The 22528-nt window shown below is 40.9% G+C and overlaps 2 protein-coding genes across 2 annotated transcripts in view; one reads left to right on the plus strand and one right to left on the minus strand.

Annotated features, from left to right (window-relative positions):
• Positions 1–15857, plus strand: part of LOC149008559 (Metallopeptidase M24 family protein) — a 45085-nt gene extending 29228 nt beyond the window's left edge. Inside the window, exons 9-15 of the mRNA XM_089165948.1 lie at positions 10804–10896; positions 13313–13409; positions 13543–13613; positions 13920–13975; positions 14286–14346; positions 14439–14583; positions 15572–15857. Of these exons, the coding sequence (XP_089022074.1) occupies positions 10804–10896; positions 13313–13409; positions 13543–13613; positions 13920–13975; positions 14286–14346; positions 14439–14552 (492 nt within the window). The 3' untranslated portion in view covers positions 14553–14583; positions 15572–15857. The remainder of the gene's footprint in view (positions 1–10803; positions 10897–13312; positions 13410–13542; positions 13614–13919; positions 13976–14285; positions 14347–14438; positions 14584–15571) is intronic.
• Positions 15858–19269: 3412 nt separating this feature from the next.
• Positions 19270–21069, minus strand: LOC149008561 (F-box protein At5g49610-like). Its single transcript, XM_089165875.1, is given in 2 exon segments — positions 19270–20202; positions 20204–21069. Coding segments are annotated over 2 exon segments (1110 nt in total). The 5' UTR covers positions 20579–21069; the 3' UTR covers positions 19270–19467.
• Between the last annotated feature and the right edge of the window lie 1459 nt (positions 21070–22528).

The raw sequence follows: 22528 nt of genomic DNA on the forward strand, positions 1-22528 counted from the left end.
AGCCCGAACATGTTAGATTGGATCTTCGGAGGGACTGCATTCGGAAGTATCTAAACGTCCCCTTTACTAACTTGTTGGGCTCCTTCAACCTTCAAGCTTACCAAGCGGGGCAAAATGATGTTTGGGAAAAGATCCTTGAATCTAATCCTTCCTTCGACACAACTCCCTTTCGGGAGGTGTGTCACAAGGAAATCTTCGGGAAGCTTAAGCTATCTTTCCCTGACTGGGTTTTGGAAGAGGAGGATCCCATTCCAGCGGACCCAAACATTGAGGAGTATCTTGCTGATTCGCCGCCCCTTCCCAAAGAACCTCAAAAGCCTGCCTCAGATAAAGACCCTGATAAAGAATCTTCGACCAACAGCTAGGAAGAAGCATAGGAAACCATTCTTTTTTTTTTTTTTTGTTAGTAAGGGTTGGCCCTCTACAGTTTTAATGAAATAGAAATCTGTCTTCTTTTTCGAACTCTTCCAATGATTGCCTTAATACTTCCTCGTATCATTCCCAAGGAATTATCTTAAGAATAATATGTGAATGATATAAGTTATCACGTAGATTAACTTGTACCTTAACGGGAGATAACGTTCGGGATAATAGGGAGATGGGTTCGGGAGAGTCGTGTTCGGCTTCTGAACCTTTTGTGCTATCTGAACTTTTATCTCCCAACTGCTCCTTCATTTATGACGAAGCCCAAACGTTTCCTTGTATTTGTATACCAATTGCTCCTCCCAAGGAATTGGAAATACTCTATCATTTAATGCTGGTGCGACGGTTGGTATTTGGCAGTATCCTCGTATCAGGTGCATACTGTTCCACGTTGAAACTTAGTTCCCCCGACCGTTGATCCTGCGTTTTTAGGAATTCGAAGCATCTCTTCGATCCTATCCCTTGATTATCTTGGGCTTTCAACCATCAAATCTCTCCTTGAGGCTATTTAAGCTCCTTAAGGGTACTTCATCCTTATCTCGCTATCTTCAAGTTATTTCTGTCTGATAGATTTGCAAAGCGACATTCCGTCTTCCTTTGCTGTATCCGTACTCTTGTCCTCCAACAATATCTTCGATCAGAATCTGAACAAGTAAGTCTTCTGCTCTGTCTATGTCACGAATCTCTTCTTCTCCCTGAGTAATCTCCACAGTATTCATACTTGGGGTTTACTTATTACGGAAGTTCTGAGTGGTTCATGTTCAACAGAGATCTAGGGTTTTCCCTTTTCTGTATGTAAGTTGCTGGATTCTCGTACTGACATTGTTTTTTTGTATTTGCCGTGCCTCCCAGAATTAACTTGGACTTTATTAGGGTGAATTCCTGCAAGAAAACTGCCTCAGTACCGACGAAGGTTGCTCCCTTTAAGGTGATTGCCGCTGGTAAATCTTCTAAACGTGAGGAGACTGCTGTTGGTGAATCTTCAGATCAGATTCCCACAGTTTCTGCTGATGTTTCTCCTACGCTCCCTCTGCCTGAAGAGGCCGTTCGATCTTCCGAGGAGGATGTGGCTCCCTCCGTCGTTGCTTGTACTGTTGACGCTCCTGTCGAAGAGACCGTTCGGTCTTCCATGATGAAGACCCTTCGGGCATCTGAGGAAGATGCGGTCCCTGCAGTGCCGCTCCTATTTCCAACTCTAGTGCTTGTTTGGCATCCTCCTCCTCTCCTTCCCTGGAGACGGAGGATTTTGCCACTAGAAAGCGCCCTAGGTTGGCTGATGATGTGTTTCATCCTTTTTGATCGTTGAAGAGGTCTGACTTGGTGACAGGCGATTTTGACAAGGCATTGGAATGATGCACTGCCATTCAGATGCTTGCCGAGAACAGAGCCCTCTCCACGATCCCAGACAAAGATTTCATGAAATCTCTGGTGATTTTAGTTTTTCTTCATTACCTTTTGTTCTGAAGATTTTTCTTTTGCTCTTGACTAACTCTTGAAGTTATTACAGGAGTCTCACTGGTAGCTTCCACAATCAAGTGGAAGCAGCCTTTAGACTCAGTAGACTGAGTGATGAACATAGTTGTCACGGCGACGAGGCGATGCGATGCAGTTTTAGCTAGTTGGGGCGATGAGTCGACGAGGCGCCCTCCGAGGCGCTTTTGAGGCGGTCGAGGCGTTTTAAGTGAAATTTTTACTTTTTAGTGTACATCTCATACACTAATTCATTATAAACCTATCTTATATATAATAAAAAAAACTAATATTAGCCATTTAGCCTACCTCAAGTCATCCAACATACTACAAACCACACATAGTAGGTCCTAAATAAATTCCAAGTATCATACTACTTGGAGTAGGAATAGGATGCAGTAACTAGATAGCAGGTTCAGAGTATGAAAGATGTTGAATGACCTTTAAACAACAGTAATCAAATACTACTTGGAGTAGGATAGGATGCAGTAATCAGATAATAGGTTCAGAGTATGACATCAGAACATTAATGAATAACAACCACGTGAAAGTCACAGAGAAGTAGCTATGTCACAAGAACCACAACAGAATTTTAATTGCAATTTGCTAGTCACAAAGAAGTAAATAATCAGTTAATAATCTCCAAACAGAAATTAAACAACGAGTAGCAACTTATAACATTGTCAAAACACAAAAGAAGAAGAAAGAAAAAAAGCATGTTGGCGACATATCATCGCCTGAGATGGTGAACAAAATCACCGGAGGCCGTTGCAAAACGTTAATGAATTAATGTTACAAATGATCCCATGTATTCCATGTAACATTTGTATAAGCATTCATCCATTAGATTATTCCCAATTGGAATCTAATTTCCAATTTATTTTTGGCCTTTGATTTGGAATAAAAATGGTGGTTTTTTAAAATCCCATAAGGCGGTCGCCTCAGGGTTTGAGGCGTCCAAGGCGTCTAAGGCGAGCCCGAGGCGTCGCCTAGGTGACGCCTTGACAACTATGGTGATGAAGTTTCCAGGCTTCGGGAAGACTCCAAGGCCAAAGATGCTGAGATTGCTCGTCTTGGAAACCGGGCTTGGGAGATTGCACGAGAGAAGAATTCTGAGATCGAACGTCTTCGTTCGAATTTGGATGATGCCAGGGAGAAGATCAGTCGGCTGGAGCGGGAAGTAGGAAAGCCAGGGGCGAAAGGGTCTCAAGCGGTACCCCAAAGGCAAGCTGTTATCCCTTTGCCCGACTCCCTCCCAACTGATGTTCGCAGGGCTTGCATCTTCAAATATTTGCACAATAAGCCTTTTGTTGACATGTTGAACGCTTATAACTTGCAGGCATACTGGGATGGCGAAAATGAAGTATGGGAATCGATATTAAGGAGAAATCCTTATTTCAACACGACTCCCTACCACGCCAATTGTCATCCTGAAGTGTTTGCAAAGCTAGGACTTCCTCTTCCTTCCTGGTCCAAGGATACAACAGACCTTCCACCTCCAGATCCGAATATAATGCTCATCTCGACGATTCTCCTCCCTATTCTCCTCTGAAAGGATTCAGCTATGAAGAGCTTGCCTTGAAAGCAGGTTTGATCAAAGATCAGACTTCTCCCGGTCAAGCTGGATAAAGAGTATGGAATTGCGGAAGATTTTGTACTTGCAGAATGCTTCGCAATCCCCGAGGGAGACAAACAAATGATAACATATGTTTTCCCGACTCTGTTCTTCTTCTTCTTGAATCTGTGTTGCTTCTTGACTCTGTGTTACTTCTGACAAAGTTATTTGAATTCTTGATGATCACCGATGATGACTTTCCTTTTTGACCGAATGAAGATTGTATCTCAACACTTGTTATCTCATATGTATATTTGATGTAAAGGTTGGCCCCTTCTGGTCATTTAAAGGAATAAAGAATTAACTTTATCTTTGAACTTTTGCCAGCCGCTTGAGTCATTGTTGCAGTAGGTCTTAGTTGTTTCGAAACAATGCCTTTACTTAGAGATTTCCGAAGAAATTCAATAAGTTTGAGAAGGAACTCACTCGGGTTTTAAACCGATGCCTTTACTTAAGAATTTCCGGAGAAATTCAATAAGTCTGAGAAGGAACTCACTCGGGTTTTAAACTGATGCCTTTTGATTTTGTCGTTGGATCTGTTCTTGAGTGTTGTATGATGCCTCCAATCAAAAGACAATATGTTGGAAACTGATAATTGTATTGATTGAGTTGAAATTTGTTACATAATGAATGAAAATGATAATCTCCAAGGATAATATTTCTTCAGATGTCTGGCATTCCACGAACGATCCAACTCTCTCTGGGTTGTCATGTTCTTCAGCTTATAAGCCCCCAAACCGACTGATTTAATAACCATATATGGTCCTTCCCATGAAGGGTCCAATTTCCTTTGATGGCGTGGATCTGAAGCTAAGGTATTTCTCAATACCAAGTCTCCTGCCATGTACCGACGATTCTTCACTCGAGTATTATAATGTGACGCTATCCTTCGTTGATAATGTTGAGTTCGTGCTATTGCTTTTGCATGAACTTCATCCAACAAATCAAGGCTATCTAGCAGTCCTTGTTCTTTCGCTTTTTCTTCGAACTCTCCATCCAGCAGTGTTCCAGCCATTATTTCGACAGGTGCCAACGCCTCAGATCCGTAAGCCAATTTAAAAGGAGATTCTCCTGTGGGTGTCCAAACCGTAGTTCGGGAGGCCCACAGTACATTCTGCAATTCTTCGACCCACAAGGCTTTATCAGCTTCGAGCCTTCTCTTTATCCCCTCAAGTAACGTTCGGTTTGTAACCTCTACTTGGCCGTTGCTTTGGGGGTATGCCACTGATGACATACGATGCTCGATTAAATAAGTCCCACAAAATTGTTCGAATTGCGGGTTATCGAATTGAGTGCCATGATTGGTAACGATTATTTTTGGCATCCCGAACCGATATATAATTGACTCGAGCACGAACTTCTCCACCTTTCTTTCAATGATGGTTGCCAGGGCGCTAGCCTCAACCCATTTGGTGAAGTAGTTGATTGCTACTATAAGATACTCTCTTCCGCCTGACGCCTTGGTGAATTTGCTCATGATATCGATTCCCCACATCGCAAAAGGGATGGGATCTAGAATCGAAGTCATGATTTCAGCTGGGCTTTTAGATGCCGTAGCATGGATTTGACAGTTGCTACACCGACGAACATATTCCAATAGCAGCTTGCTGGAGTTTAGGCCAACATAACCCAAGCCTCAAAATTTTGTATGCCAGGGCCCAACCGCCCATGTGAGCACCACAAATTCCTTCATGCACTTCGGCCAAAGCTGATTCCGACCCTTCGGGACCCAAGCATCTCAGAAGGGGTCCAGAGTAAGACCTTCTGTGTAGCCTTCCATTCTACATAATGAATCGCGCTGATCGCACTTTGATTAATCTTGCCTCTTGCGGATCCTCTAGTAGTTTATCATCTCTCAGATATTCTACTATTGGATCCATCCAGCAGCGCTCCGCTTCAATATAGGAAATTTCCTTCTCGTGATAACTTGGAAATGTTATCTCTTCTATGTAGACCGAAGGGTCTAAATTCTTTTCTTTGGCATTGGCTAATGGGGATAGCTTATCTGCCATTGTATTTTCTTTTCTTGGGATCTGACATACTTTCAGATTCTTGAACTCTTTCTGCAATGCTTGCACAATCTCTTGGTATTTCTGTAACCGGGGTTCTTTAACACCATACTACCCTTGTACTTGATTGACAAGCAGCTGTGAGTCACTAAAAATAGTTACGTCTGCTATTGCCAATGCTTTTGACAATCGAAGTCCAGCTATTAGGGCTTCGTACTCTACCTCGTTACTTGCTTCGAATGCAAATCTCAATGCATATCAAATAATAAATCCTGCCGGACTCTTCAGGAGAATTCCAGCCCCTGCTCCCTGCTTGTTACTCGAACCATCCACATATACCTCCCAAATGGTTGGGATAGTGGGTTCGGCAATTTCTTCCATTGGTGCAGTAGTTTTCTACTACAAAGTCGGCTAGTGCTTGAGCTTTGATTGCCGTTCGAGGCTTAAAGCTTACTTGGAACTCATTGAGTTCAACCGACCAAGCCACCATTCTTCTAAACAAATCAGGTTTACGAAGAACTTTACAAAGGGGAAAAGTAGTAAATACCTCAATTGAATGAGCCTGAAAGTATGGCCGTAGTTTTCTAGCTGCTATCATAAGAGCTAGAGCCTGCTTCTCGATCTGAGAATACCGTGTCTCCGCGTCAAGTAGTATGTGGCTGACATAATAAATTGGCCACTGCTTCTTGTCTTTTTCCCGAACGAGTACTGCGCTGACTGCCGAAGGGGATGCTGCTAAATATAGCTATAAGATTTCTCCTTCTCAGGTGGAGACAATAGCGGTGGTCTTCCCAATGTCTCCTTCAGTTCTTCGAAAGCTTTCTGACATTCCTCAGTCCACTTTGCCTCGTTACTGCCCCTCAAATCTTTGAGTGCTTTGAAAAAAGGTAGGCACTTTTCTCCTGATTGTGAGATGAAACGGTTCAATGCGGCTACTCTCCCTGTTAAGCATTGCACATCCCGAACAGTTTTGGGGGCTTCCATATCAATCAAAGCCTGTATTTTGGCAGGATTAGCCTCAATACCTCTTTGTGATACCATGAAGCCCAAGAATTTGCCTGACGAAACTCCGAAGGCACATTTTTTCGGATTTAGCTTCATTTGGTATTTTCGCAGCACTGAAAATACCTCCGTTAAATCTTCAATATGTTTCGCCCTTGCAATGCTCTTTACCAGCATATCGTCAACATAAGCTTCGACATTTTTCCCGATCAAGTCTTTGAAAATTTTGTTGATGGCCCTCTGATAAGTAGCCCCTGCATTCTTCAAGTTGAACGACATAACTTTATAATAAAAGCTTTCACGATAAGTCATGAAAGCCGTAAACTTTTCGTCCTCTTTGTTCATGAGGATCTGGTTATATCCTGAGTAGGCATCCATGAAACTCAATGTTTCATATCCTGCAGTTGCATCTATCAACAGATCAATCCTAGGCAATGGGTAACAGTCCTTAGGGCAAGCCTTGTTGAGATCTGTGTAATCTGTACACATTCTCCACTTTCCATTTGCCTTTTTGACCATTACTACATTGGCCAACCAGATTGGGCATTCAATTGGTTCAATGAAACCAGAGCTCTTCAATTTTTCAACTTCGCCTTGAACGGCTTCGTATTTTTCCCTGGAGAAATTTCTCCTCTTCTGAATGACTGGTTTCACCTTTGGATCTATCCAAAGTTTGTGCTTTGCAATTTGCCGATCAATTCTTGGCATGTCATTTGTAGACCATGCGAACACATCACTATTTTGTTGAAGAAAAGACTTCAACTCTTCTTTGAATTCTTCCAGCTGCTCAGACCCGATATAAGTAACTCTTTTTTCATCATCGGGATACAACTGGATTTGCTCCAGTTTCTCTACTGGCTCGGGCCTTTGCATTTCTGCTTCGTCCCGATCATCTCGTACCTCAATTGGTAGCGCTGTCACCTTTCTTGGGCCCTCCTTATCCTTTAAATATTCAACATAACATTGCCGAGAAATTCTCTGGTCAGATGAAACTTGACCGATTCCCATCTCTGTCGGGAATTTTATTTTCAGGTGCTTCGTTGAAACAATAGCACCTAACTTCGACAAAGATGGTCTCCCGAGGATGACGTTGTAAGCCGGGAGATCTCGAACTACTAAGAAATTTACCCGAAAGGTAGCCTCTTTCGGGAAGCTTCCAATTGACAGGTCCAACTGGACCGATTCTTCCGCTATTGTAGACGATCCTGCAAAGCCATATAGATGTGTGGATAATGGCTACATCAAGTCTTCATCCACCTTAAGTTTCTGATAAGCTGCATAAGATAAAAGGTCTGCAGCAGACCCAGTGTCAACTAACACCCTGTGTACTTCTCGGCGTGCAATCTCTACCTTGATGACTATGGCATCATCATGAGGTAAACAAACGCCTCTTTCATCTTCTTCGCCAAAGGTGATCGAACCCTCACCATTTGGCCTTTTACGCTTCTGCGTTTCTCCGGTCCCAATGAATTTGGATTTTGCTTTCAGCTTCCGAAGTGATTCAGGCTTGGGACCTCCAAAAATTGTAAGGATAGGTGACCGAGTAGCATCAATCACTTCCTTACCTTTCTTAGACTTAGGAGCCTCCTTCGGTTGGTCTGGACTAACCGAATGGTCCCTTTTTGCACCTGCATCACGTGGTTCCTCTCGTCTTCTGCTGACGAAATTGGACAAGTGTCCCTGGGATATCAATCTTTCAATATCCGCCTTTAAATGTTTGCAATCATTGGTATAATGACCGTAATCCTTGTGGAAACGACAATACCTTTCTCGATCCTACTCCCCAAGTTTTGTAGGAAGCTTCGGAGGCCACTTCAAGATATTCCGTTTCTTAATAATATTTAAAATATCAGCCCGAGGAGTATTTAATGGAGTATACTCACTTATGTCGGGAGATCTCTGCCGCCACGCCTGATGAGGCTTTCCGACTCGATCACGAATATTCTGCTTCAGCTTTTGCTTATTCTCAGGAGCCTTCTGTTCTTTTGCAGAGGCTTTATTGTCCCCCTGACGTGTGTCTAAGATTTCCGTAACTTCCGCCTGCTTTTGGCATCTATGTACCAGTTCAGCATAAGTTGTAGGCATATCTTGAAGTAATAACTCCAAAAGTCGTCGGTTAGTGAGTCCAGTGAACAAAGCAGTTTTAGCTACTTCCTCATCTAGATTCTCTATCTCCATTGTAACCCTGTTGAATCGAATCGATTCACTCTTCCCTTGTCTAATAGTAAACAAGTTTTCCTCGGTCTTTTTTATCTGGATTCCACTCTGGAATCGTCCTATGAATTTGCGTGCCAATTCGTCGAAATCCACGATCCTTCCTGATGGGAGATTTGAGAACCATTTTTGTGCAGCTCCAGTCAAGGACGAACCGAAGACCCTGCAAAGGATTTCATCAGAATTACCTGCAACTTCCATAGTCTGCTTATAATAACTGATGTGGGTTGTGGGATCTCCAGAGCCATCGAACGTGGAAAAAGTTGGCAAACAGAAATTGTGAGGAAACTGGTATCCAGCAATGGGCCCGGCAAATGGAGTCTTTCGAATAACCGAATAGATATCATCAGTTATCCTCCCTCTCGCCAATTGTTCGAGCTTTTGATTGATATTGTCCAATTCTTGACCAATCTCCAACAACACGATCATTGCCTCCAACAACACGATCATTATCACGAACAACACGATCATTATCACGAGCAACACGATCATTATCACGAGCAATACGATCATTATCACGAGCAACGCATCTGATAGTTGGTGAGTGAGTTCTTACTCCTGCAACCAACCTTGTATTCGAATCAGTAGTACTCCCTTGCGGTCCGTCGAACCGATCGTCGTGCTTAGGGAGATCTTCAGTTCTCCTAGGTACTCAGTCGCCTTCCCGGAAGTTTTGACCAATATTTTGTTCATCGATCAGTCTTTGATCCCGCTGTGATGCGCGCCATCCTGCATCACAATGATCAGGTCCTTGTGGTATCACCACCTGTCTGGTCAGCGCACGTAGTGCCTGACTTACCTCCAACATCTGGAGTTTCAGTTGATCCAGTTGATACTGGAGTGAATCTAGAGGATTATTACCTCCTTGACCACCATCTACTTCAAGGGGTTGACTTCCCTCTGGAATATCTGGATTGTTTACTCCGGGAATTTGGACACCAAGCATCTCCTTGACAGCAGCTGCTGCTGTTGCCGTTGATGTAGTCACCATAGCTTTCTGAAACGTTTCCCATAGACGGCGCCAAATGATCCTTCCAAAATCTGCTCAGCCCTTAGATCCCCTGAGAGTAACTTGCAAAATAAAGCGTCAGATGTGGCCCGACCGCTGGGATCGGGAGTCCACCTCCGAAGGCTAAGTCAATTGATGAACTTAATCACAAACGGCTCTGCTAGAGCACAGAGCTAAGGAATGAATAACAAGAATACGATTCAGATAGTAAGCATCTGAGTGTTTTCGTCCGTCCCTAACTTGTGGGTAGGTGATGTCTTATATAGAGTGTACCTTCGAATCTCCTTCGTTGTATGTATTTGAGCCTTCTTCGGGTAGTCGTTGGATCTTAATAGATAGATCCGTTGAGTGATAGACTTCTACTAGTTTGGACTAGTAGATGACTCCTAGGATAACCCGACTGTTATCTGATGGTTATCCGTATGATAGCGACAGCCGCCGAATTCTGCTAGCCGTCATTAGGTTGATTAACCTATTCCGAAAGTAACGGATTAAGGCGTGCTTGTGACTGAGTTAGTTTTCTTCCTCAACAAGCTATCTCCTGGACCCGGCTCGCTCGGAAGCGAGTCGATTCCTTTCGTCCCGACCGGAGTCGAGGGTTGAACCAAGAATGAACCAAGTTCGATCATATTTTCTCCATATCAGTACCATATATAGATTAATAGAAGAGGTTGATAGTTATCAGACATTGAACTACTGAGATATATTACAAGACAAGAATATTTTCTTGATTTTTTTTTTTTCAACTTTCTTTCAATGGTTTGTCCCAATGGATTTTTGCACAGACTACAGATAACTTCTCTTATCCTATTTTACTCGGAGTCTTACAGTTATCCAGTATTAAGATTGGCCATTGAAAGTTGTTTTGTTACTAATTTTTACCTGATCATTGGTCAAGATATATAGCAATTGAGTTTTTAGGCTTATAGCTGCTTTTTTTGTTATAAAAAATAAACTGGGAATATACATATTCTTTGTCCATGGCCTATCACATCTTCTTTTTCTTTCTCAATGATTTATCTTATTGGTTGTTCCTAACACTTCAGATGTCTGGTTTCTAGGAAGAGCTATATGATTTAATTCTGGAGGTGAACAAGGAATGTGTGAAGCTTTGCCAACCTGGTGCAAGCATCCGGCAGATACATTACCATTCAGTATGTTCTAATAATATCAAATTGCTCTATGAAATTCAGTTTGTATGCTTTCCTCTGCATCCTAGTGCTTTTGAACATATGAATCTTAACTATTCTGAATCTATGACCAGATATAGAACGGTGCATGTTCCACGGCATAGTAACAAAGTATTGTGTTAGTATTCATCCCCCCCCCCCCCCCCCCCCCCAAAAAAAAAAAATAGAAAGAAAGAGTATGTGCTAGTTTGTGTGAGACTGAGAGGAAAATTTCCTTGTATTTTCTGCAATGAATTATGTGTAGGTAATAAAATGAAGCCAATTTGGGAGCAAATAGGGCACACATCCAACCTTGAAAATATCTAAGATATCCAGTGCCTCATATTTCCTCTAAAAGAATCTAATTTCATTCAATTTTCAATCTAAACTCTCTCATATGCAATTGAGTACTTGAGGATTTCAATTTTCAGTTTGTGCTGTCTGTTTAACCTCCGTAGACTGAAAGAGAATGTGACGCCATAACTGAAAAATCTGTCATATGTACATATAGTCAATCAGGAGAGAGAAAATTTATTTATTTACTTTCTCAATTGAAGAAATGAGGGCACTTTTTTTGTCTAAAAATAGAGATTTCCTTTCAACTATCAACAGCAATCTGCACTCTTCAGTGGATATCCCACAGTTGGGAGGAGATAAAAAATGGGAGGATGGTAAAAGCCCATGTATCACAGAGCTTCAATAGAGAAACATTATGTACCAGCAATGGGCATCAGTGGTTCATTCACTAGATTGAGAGACAAAGACTTGAGCAGTTAAAGAGAAAACTTGGGGCCAGCCCTGACATTGGCCTTCTATTTCCATGTTCATGCGGCTTTTTCTTGATCTAGTGACCACTACATGGAGAGTTATTCTGATCCCTTTGTTTTGTCCTTTTACTTGCCCCTCTCTCTAGGCCATATGGTAAGTTTCATACTTCAGTCATTTATCTGTGGTTTAGGGATGCGGTTGAAAGGTTGAAGAAAGGGAATGGTTAGGGTTAGGGCTAAGAGAGCTAAAATAGGAGCAGAGGGTATTAGAATGGATTAGTTCAGGTGCTAAAAAGAGGTTCCGGCTCAAACATTGAAGAAATGGACTGTCAGACAGGGCAGAGTTAGGATTATAGAAAAATGAAGAAAAAGGGGGTGATTGGCTTTTAGATTACTTCTTTTACAAATAACAGGCATGTCTTTTTATCTATTTGTTCCTTGCTTTATAAATACTCTCTTTCTTTTATGCGAGGTATTGGGAATTACATATAATATCCCATTCTAGGGCTAGTCGTAGGAACTATATGGTATGCAGAAGACTATTTCACTTGACCTTTTTTTAATCCAAATTGAAGTAGTACGGCTGTCTCTTTCTTTCTAGTACTTGACTCTATAAGTTATGTCCCATTTCTAACGGAAATCTTAATACATGATGATTTGTGTGGTTGTTTGACTATATATGAACTATCTACTTGTGGCCAACCTGGATACAAGTTCGAATACAAATTGGATAGTTGTTCCGACAGCTAAACAGAGCAGAGATTTTGCCACTGGAGTACATGCCTGCCCCCTTGGGGTCTGGATAGGGACGTAATGTATGTAGCCTTACCCATGCTTCACGAGAATCTATTTCCTGACTTGACCTGTGACCACTAGGTCCAAATATACATATGATAAATAGACAGATAGTAAATATATCCTGAATCTTGTTAAAATGATAGAAGTGTGGAGAAACATTGACTTACAATTTTCATCATTAGTTACATGGCAAAAACTATGGATTCAAGATAGGAACTTACAGAATTCAATGGGCAAAATATTATCACCCATTTTTAGTTGGAATTGTTTTGACATGCTCATGCTTCTTGATTTGTTGTCTTGTTAACAAATTATACTTTAGATGTTCTTCTTGGCTTTCTGACAACTTGGAGGGGATGGGGGGGAGCATAGTGTCCTAATTGACATTAAATATATGCAGTAGTGCATTTTATTTTTGAATATTTGTTTCATTAAATGGTTTTTTTTAATAAAACTACTCTTCATTACCTTTTCACTGTTCTCATTGTACTTCTTTATTCTGTCAGTATGTTATCCATTGTATCGTGGACATTAAGAAGATGAGGTACTGGTTGAGTATATAGTGAACAATACCATATACATGTCCTCTCAATGCTGTAAACTTACTGTATAGTTGGAGGCAGTCAGTCAAATGAATGGATGGTTGTCGTTAATATGTTATTTCATTGGAATATTAGGGCGAATCCACTGATCTCCTGCTCAATAATTAGTTTCTGTCTAGTACATTCTTAGAGATACATTTCTATGTCTGTGCAAGAGTCTAAATCTCCATGTATCTTCTCTTTTAAAAAAGAATGTAAGCCATGTTAAACATTCTGAGTTCATTTGAGTTGTAGGTTGAAATGCTGCAAAGAGGACTCAAACAACTGGGGATCTTGAAAGATGTGCGAAGGACCTCGCAAACTTATTATCGGCTGAACCCAACTTCTATAGGTTTGTTGAAACTCTTGTTTGGGCTTTCAGTTTGTCATTTGGGTTTCATTTTTGTCCAATATGGGGAGAACACCTTTTGGGCTACTGGATTCATGCAGAATGTATATAGACATAAAAATTTCTCTTGAACCAGGTCATTATCTAGGAATGGATGTTCACGACTGCTCTGTGGTTAGCTATGACCGTCCTTTGAAGCCAGGTGTTGTAAGTTATAGATATAGCCTTGTCTGAATTATTTCTACTTCTTCAGCTCAAAGTTTCTAGTGTAAATTATTTCATATGGCATCTATGATTATATAGCTTGAGGTGAACAAACATGTCAGTTCTTTAGTTGATGTTACAGATTGGCATCTCTTCCTGTTCTTTGTCCAATTAAGTTAGATCTGAAACCCATGAGGCGTCTTTATTTATTGAGGCCCAAGTGGAATCATTTCAAGGAAATGAAAGAGCTGATACTATGTTGTTCTTACTTCTTGATTTTAAGGTTGTGTATTTTGCTGTCATGGGCAGGTAATAACGATTGAACCAGGAGTTTATATCCCTCATTCTTTTGACGGACCAGAGAGGTATTTGTTGCACTTTTTTTATACACTATCAAACTGCATTATTGTTCGTCAAACAATTCAGATAGCTATCAGGTTTCTATATAGTCAAGCCCTATGAATGGTTAGTTTAAGGTGGACCTGCTGATGTTGCAGTGGTCATTCATTAGACCTGTGTGAAATCACTGAATGCAAAGAAGTGCCTGGTGACTGAATGTTTTGTGATCGGCCTGTTTGGCTAGTCACTAGCTAGATTTGACCCACTGGATTTTTTTCCTATTCAGTTTACTGCTATTGATCACTTGTCATTAATAATAACAAGTTGAATGAACAGGTATCAAGGCATTGGCATAAGGATAGAAGATGAAGTCCTTATTACTGAAACTGGGCATGAGGTATCATTTCTGAGTGATAAAGCTGGTGGCATATCATTCGTATGAAATATCTTGTGATAAATTCCATTAATTGCATCAATGGTTGGAAACAGGTTCTTACAGGGTCAATGCCCAAAGAGATTCAACACATGAAGTCAATGATAAATGATTATTCCTGCGACAGAGGGAGGGAAGCCTATCATCACACAAGAGCCGCATCCAGTTGAAGATCCCATGGTACATCAGAGTAGCAAGCAGGTGATTTTTGTTTTGCTTCTTATTTCTTTTGTTTCAAATATGACAGAAGATACATGCAAACATGCTCTGAGGAAATTCAATTAGCTAGTTGCCAGTAGGATCTATTAAAATACTCCTAGGTAACAGAGTGGTGAGTCTTCCAACAATAAAGTTTCCAATAGTCGTCAGAGTTTGTCAAAAAAAGAAAAAATATCGTGATGTAGTGGGTGCAAAACCAGTTCTCAAAATGTTTAATTTGTATTCCCTAAAAATTGATGGATGATTGTAATGGAAAATTGGAATCTGAGTAACATACAGGAAGATCTTAAGAAGTGGAGGCTTTCATGAATGTGATGAAAGAACATGGATCCTTGACCATCTGACCTCTCCCATTTACACTTTGATGTCAATTTCGTGTTGTCTTTTGGAACATTTTGGTATTAAGAGATCACACGGGGAGTCAGGGACCTGGTATTTCCTGCTCATAAGTTGGCAGACTTACTCTAGAACTAAGCATGTTTTATTTTAAATGTACTGGAGAATAATGTAGCTATCATGTTTCCTTAATAAAAATTTTTCTTTATTTGGTCAAAGAGAAAAAGGAAAGAAAATGGATCTAGCACTGAACTTACAATGAGTTCGTCAAGTCAACAATTACATTCTGACTTTCGCTCTTATAGCATTTGCTAACTTTAGCCTAGAGATGATAATATCCAGCCCAGCATTGAGGACCCCCGGAAAAAATTTTATGGGGCTCCATTTGTTTTGATGGAACAGAGATTCTAGAGATTTGTAGTGATTAATTCCAGAGGGTTGTGCTTGAGAAGATTGGACAGGTTTTTCACCCACTGCAAACGCATTTCTAGCCAGTTGCAAGTTACTGCTGTTAGATTCAATTCAATGGTTTTTAGTGATTATGAGAAAAAAATTTGCTTATTCTGTGGTTTGTCTGATACTTCCTTCGTTTCCCATGACCCTGCTGGATGGTGGGCACATATTATTTTCCCAGGTTGTGTAGAAATCGAAGCAGAAGCAGCAGCAGCATTGGCAGAATTGAGAGATAAGTTCAGGCAGGTCTTGATCTGGGCAGAACAACTTTGTTTCAAGATAGCCGGCCTACACGGATTACCTTGAGAAATACAGTTCAAAAACTGATGTCTCTGAAGAACGAAATCTGAAGTCAGATTTCATTTTTAGTTGATTTTTTTATTGGATTCATACTATAGTTTACATTTGTAAGAAAAGTTGTACTATAGAAATTTCAGTTGGCCGTGCTGCTTAAGATATTTGATATCTCTAATCTCTATTTAGTAAATAGGTCTATTTGCTCTTATCGTTCGATTCACCAGAGTCCTCTGACCCACCATCCCCTTCTATTTCTTTGGCATTTCTCCCTGGTCCAGAGTCTCTGCTTTGCATTCGCTTCTTATACAAGCAGAATGTGAAATTTCGGATGAATGTTGAGGTTGTTTAATGAAATACAGCAAACAGATATTATTTGTTGGAGTCTTAAAATTTCAGGTTTGAGAACTGGCAAACCAGGGAGATTAACAGAATACTCGACTTATTCTCGAGATGGAGAATGGCCGGTCTCTGAACCGATGACCTCCGTCATAAACAAACAACCCATTAAGAATATTGCTGCACCCATTATAGCCAGCCCCTGATGACAGAAAGTGCAAAGCATCGTAGCATTCCTTTATGGTGAGTTCCAGATAAACTTGCACTTGGTAAAACATTCATAAGCAATAATCTGAGGCTCATGTGACCATATGATCACTAATTTGAACCATCAGAGTCTCAAACTGTACAGTACATAGTTGAAATTTCTGATGTTAACGGAACAGTGCATAAACTAACTTTTCTCTGCCTCATCTGGCCAAAAACACTACGAATATCAGCTGGGTAGTGTCTGAATGAGGTACTATCCTCCTCCATATTGTGTTCAATGCAATGACAAACAGCTTTTTGCAACCACAAGACTGGATGTGCTTACAGTAATTAGCAAGAATTTGCGTCTTAACCAAAGAGAAAAATAATAACTCATCTGGAAAACATTAGTGTCGCTGTGTATCAGGGCACAAAGACAATATTGCTTTCAAAAGACAACAAATTGGACTTCAGATATTGAGAAATGAGAATTAGTTAATGACAGACATTTAACATCAGAATAGAATAAGAAAACTATGGACCTCATTCAATAAAATAGATGTCTACCCAGTGCCCCCAACATTTCCAATACTTCAGTATTGGGGAGGGTGACAGAGTAGGCAGCCTTCCCTAGTTTCCACACAGGCTATTTCCAAACTCGAACCCTTTAACACTTAGTCGCAGTGGAGCAACATTTATGTCACACCAAACCCATCGTCCCCAAACAAGGAACTTCCAGAAAAATGACTGTAAGTTACATTTGATGTCTTCACACACGCCAGTATATAAAGGCAACTACAAATTGTCATAAAACTATTAATGCTTCTCCAGGTGATATGTTTACACTAATTTCAGAAAAAACATTTTCCAAATCAAGCAGATATATCAAATTGACAGACTCCACTTAGTCTTCCTTAACAAACTAGTTCTTTCTTCCAGATGTTGAAGACAATAATAAGATAGTATCTGAATGCTCTAAAATTCATTCAAACTGAAAGAAACTCATTATTTAAGCAAATCTTAGTGATGTGAACAGGGTTGACCCACCCCCCCCCCCCACCCGCGGGCCAAAACCCTAAGCTGGACCCAAAAAACCACACATAGGGGGAAGCCTCCCTAGGCTGGCCAAACCATAGGGGGCAAGTTTATCCTTATTCCCCCTTAGACTAATTAATCCTCTAATCAACATGAATATTTAGTTAATTAGGGTTTTAGTTTCAGCATGTGTCAATTAGAGTCCTTATTATGGTCGTGATTGAATATAATGGGATCCTAATCTATAAAGGAGCCCAACTTGGATTTAGATTCTTTTAGTAGGCTATAAATAGCCTATTCTTTATTTGTGACAAGTTAGTCTGATTATTTGAATAAAAGTTATTGAGTTGAGGATCACGAAGGGGCCATGGCAAATTTCCAGCAAGTTTCTTCTTCAAAATCAGCAACCATCTTCTGTCTGGCACTCTTCTTCCAGTCTCCATCAATGTCTATAGTAAACTACAGCAGCCTACAAGTACAGCATAACCATTCCCTTCCCTCACCTCCTGCAGTCCCTCCCCTTCCCCCTTGCTGCCATACCCTGGCAGCATCATTCCCCAAGGCCCACAACACCCGAACCCCTTCGAGTCCGGATCAGCGACCCCGTTGTGCTCCCCCCACGCTTCCTGACCACAAAATGCAGTGGGGCCCACGGTGAAAAACACTTTTTGGAAAAAATATTAAAAAAAATAAATAAATAAATAAAAAACTTTTTCACCAGTGGGACCCACTGCATTTTGTGGTCAGGAAGCCATGGGGGAGCACTCTGTGCTCCCCCGACGGGGAGAAGATCCGGATTCAACCCCTTCTGCACCCCCTACGATCACCCCTAGACCTTCCCCTACCCCTACCCCTACCCCCTCCCCTAACCTACAATACCCCCTTCCCTCCCCAACCCTCTAGGTCTCTCTCTCTCTCTCTCTCTCTCTGTGTGCCTCTTCTACCCTACAGCAACAGCAGCACCCCTCCCCTGCTAGGTCCCTAATCCCCACACCCTTACCTCCCCTTTCCCTCCTAGCTGGATTGCATATCACCCCTCATCCCATCCCTATCCTTAAGTTCCATCTAAAGCCTAAAACCCTGACACTTCTAGATTTCCTGCACTTCATCTTCTTAAATAAAACTCTGCAATTCATCTTCAAACCTCCAGACCAAAACCCTAGTTCAATATAAACCCTCAACCACACTCCAAAACCACTTAGGCTTAGCATCTCTCACACCTACTCTACTTCCCCCTCCAAGTTCTAACTCTAAATCGCAAAATAACAACAGCAGCCCCATTCCTAGCCTAATCAAAACTCTAAGATCCTAGGTTCTAAACCCTACCTTCTAAATCCAGATCTCAAACTATCATTAAAGCAAGGTTTTCAATTCTAAAACCCACAGCCCCTTAACCCTAAGCCTAGCCGAATTCTTCTAAGCCTTTACCTAACCCTTGTGAACCCCAAATCCATTCCTAACATCCCATAAGATTACACTAGCTGAAAGATTCTGGGCAAACCTTGATTTTAGGGAAATCTTCAAAAAACCTAATCCTGAAATTGGGTTTCACATCACTTAAGTCTACAAATGACATGGTTCATATTGCAAAATGATCTGAGGAATCTCTCTCTTGAATAGACAGATGGTGCAATCTTGAGCAAGCTAAAACACTGAGAATAATGCAAATACTCAGTTCAGTATATTATTGGCATAGAACTTACGGGTTCGATACTGAAAAATAACAGAACTTTCTTTCTTTTTTTTTTTTTTTTTTGGGGGGGAAAAAAAAGGCAATAGATTTAAGTATGATGACATGCATCTGGCAGACTGCTGCTACGATCTACATAATTATTCCCTAACTCTCCTTTCTGAAAGAATAAATTCAAGTTGACCCACAGTGTCCCCATTGAAGAAAACAAGAGTAGAAAGAGCAGGTTTCATGAGCTACTAAAATAACCTAATCTAAAGCTCAGAGAGCTTGTTTCTTGATTAACACAAGAAAAGGCAACTTTGATCCAAAAGTTCATTAATTTTTCACTAAAAGAGAAGATGCTGTTATAAAGGCCAATCTCTTAAGAATGGCAACACAAATAGAAGACACTAATGCACAAGATGAACACTGAAAAATAGAACACAGCATAATTAATGAAATTTACAGTAGGTGGAGGTTAATCCCATTCAAGTTTTAACCCTAAAAGAAATCCCATAGTCAAGAAAATTTACAAGTTTAATTCAACACTATTCTTCATCATCTTGATGACAGGAGAAAAGCGTGTTCTGGAAAGCATGGGCTGAGAACCACAAAGGATATGTATAGGCATTCTTCACAGAGTACATTTCCTTCCAAACTCTGCTGTTCCGGTGATATAACAAGATCTGTTTCTGAGTCGCCATTAATATGAATTCCTCAGTCTGACTAATTGGGAAAACACTGGGTGCAAGTCCTCTGATGCATCTGAGACTCACTTTGTCCACCATACACCATTCCTCTTTCTCATAGTGTTTCAAAATCCATATACTCATCCAAGCCTCTGAAATCTGAATTACAGACAAGGACCCACGCAACTCCAACAAATGAACTCTGTTACCACTCTCCCCTTGACCTCTCACTTCAGCTGGCAATTGAATTTTGCTCCAAACCTCATTATCCAAATCAAGCACGAGGATATACAAGCAACTGGACGTCAACCAGTGGAGAGACCTGCTAACGAATACAACTTGGTTCTTGTTCATATGAGTGAATTCATCAGATCGGGAAGAAACGGATCTCCTCCATGTGTTGGTCTTCGAATCAAAAACAAGGCAAATGAAGGAATCAAGCGGCCTACGTCCAAAAGGGCGGTAAAAACCAGCTAAGACAACATTGAATTTCAGGGTGGATGAATCAAACGCCAAACCCACAAGGGTAGCCTCATCGTCAGGGTGAAACCGAGTCATAGGCCTTTCTCTGGTTCTAGGAAGCAGCTTGAACTCCTCGAGTCATTGGATTGCAGATGTAATAAACACCCTTATTAGGTATGCTAGCGCAGCACAATAACCCATTACAAGAAGCTCTAACTTTTACTCTATCCTTCAAGAAATCGAGAGAGAACTCAGACACACCCATTAATCTATCGACACAGATATAACTGGATTTGGTGTAGAAGGATTTGATGACCTCCACCAGCACCATAGGGTTCTTGGATGACATTTCATTACAGATTTGAATAAAATACTTGCTAGAGAGAAATCTCTGCCAAGATTTACAAACAGCCTTGCATCGGAGCAGGGATTTAATGGGCAATCTAGAAAGAATTAGAAGAAAAACTTCTTCCGGGAAGAACTCTTTTTCTAGGTTAGACGAACTCATGATTCATCAGCAACGGAGAAAAATCTCAAAAGGGTGTCTGAGTCCAACTCACCTGGTGAAGTTCTCGGCGTGGGACTTGCAAATTTTTGCGTTCCGTCGCGGAGGAAGGAGAAAGAAGTTCCATGAGACATTAACAACCCCAAGAACAAAATTGCCAACCGAAAGGGAGCAAGATCCCAGAATCAAAATTTAAAAGCGATCCAAATCGATTCATCCAGGAAATATCATTAGTTTTGCCAAGGACACAGACGAGCGAAGAAGGGGAAAGAGGCGCATCGCATCAATCAGATCAGATGCCATTCCAGTATTCCCTCAAGTCGCCGCTATTAGTATTGTTATTCTTTTTTTAAATGGATAAACCAAAATTGCAGGAAAGTTCTACTCATACAAGGAATGGAAGTGGATTACTGGAATCGGATTTGGATCGATCGAATTCTTTTTGTTTTCTTGTCAAAGTTTTGTGATCGAATTTAATGCATGATCACCTACTAAGTATCGACATCAATGCGAACATCAATGCGTATTGTACTTTACGGACCCCAAGGATGGAAGTAGGGAATATTGTCCGCCGGGGTATTTTATTTTATTTTATTTTTTGGGTAAAGGGAATTCAAATCTCATTTTGATTAGAACCGGACGGGAAGGAAAAAACGCGCCAAAGGAGACGCTTTTCAGCCAACCATAGAAAGTGGCGAATATTTTATTATATCAATTCCTATATAAATAAAAGGAATGACACCCTCAAATTCAAACGTCTCTTTGAATGAATTATTGAGGCTTAGATCCACGAACCAGATCGGGATGAAGTTGAACTAAGGGGAGGGGGGAGGGCAACCCCCCCTGATCCGTTTGATCCGCCTAAAAATGGGCATGCATGAACTTACAAGATTCAAAATCTTTGCCCCAAGTCCATAATATCAAAGACAATGGGCTCTATTGACCTCGGCAGGGGGTGATACAGAACCATTTACATAGCTAATTAGATCCCCACAATCAGACTCAAATGTCCCTATGTCAAACCCTTCTCCTAAAGCTTGAGCTTCAAACCAATACTCTCAATTGGTTATGTAGCAGCATTTCTGACGTTGTTGTAGCTTTGTCTTCTCAGTTTGCATTTATTCAATTCATGTACGTTCATAGGAGTGGTAACCTCCTTGCAGATTATGTAGCAAGATGGTTAGGTCTTTTGCACACCAATGCTCTTATGAATAAATCAGATGCCCAGTGAGGAAGGGCAACAGACCAAAATTTTATTGGATGAAAGCTAGAATGTCCATAAGAATGGGAAGCTTAGGCCTATGAGAATGTGGATAGCAGTTGTCCTTCAATGAAATATTCAATTTCACCTGGGGGCAGGGGGTTAATGGAAATTTCATGAGTGACTTTGTGTATTTGTGTCCAGACTCCTGAAACAAGTAACCAGACAACCAGGAATGTCCCTTAATATTTTTCTGTAGTTTAGTGTGTTTTCTACCACTTCCTCTTCTCCGGTGTTCATCTTCCTAACACAACCAGTTCATTGTGCAAGGTGCACAAAAATGACAGCATATTTCTCCCATTATTGTGTTCTCCGGCAACAAATGAACACCAGAAACACTCCTGCTGAATGATACCAAACACAGACATTTTCTGATTTCTCGAACTCCAGAAAGACGTTCCTAATGAATATCACCCGAAATAAAGGTCTGTTCCCTTCATGTTCTAACCTGAGTTCTTACAAGTTTGCTAGTTCACTTGGGATTCATTTCCAATCCCTACTTCACACCTCTTCCATGTTTGGCTAATTGGCCACAAGTTTTCAAGCCAAAAAAGAACAAATGGATATCTGAATCATTAACTCATCCATTCCCATCCATACATGCTGTCCAAATTCTAACCACCCAAACAGAAAACAGTCACAACCATATAGACATTTATGATGTAAACAATTTTGCTACAGCACAAGTACTT

The sequence above is a fragment of the Hakea prostrata genome, chromosome 8 (assembly GCF_041222555.1).
Source record: "Hakea prostrata isolate BN-2017 chromosome 8, UWA_Hpros_2, whole genome shotgun sequence".
Taxonomy (NCBI): domain Eukaryota; kingdom Viridiplantae; phylum Streptophyta; class Magnoliopsida; order Proteales; family Proteaceae; genus Hakea; species Hakea prostrata.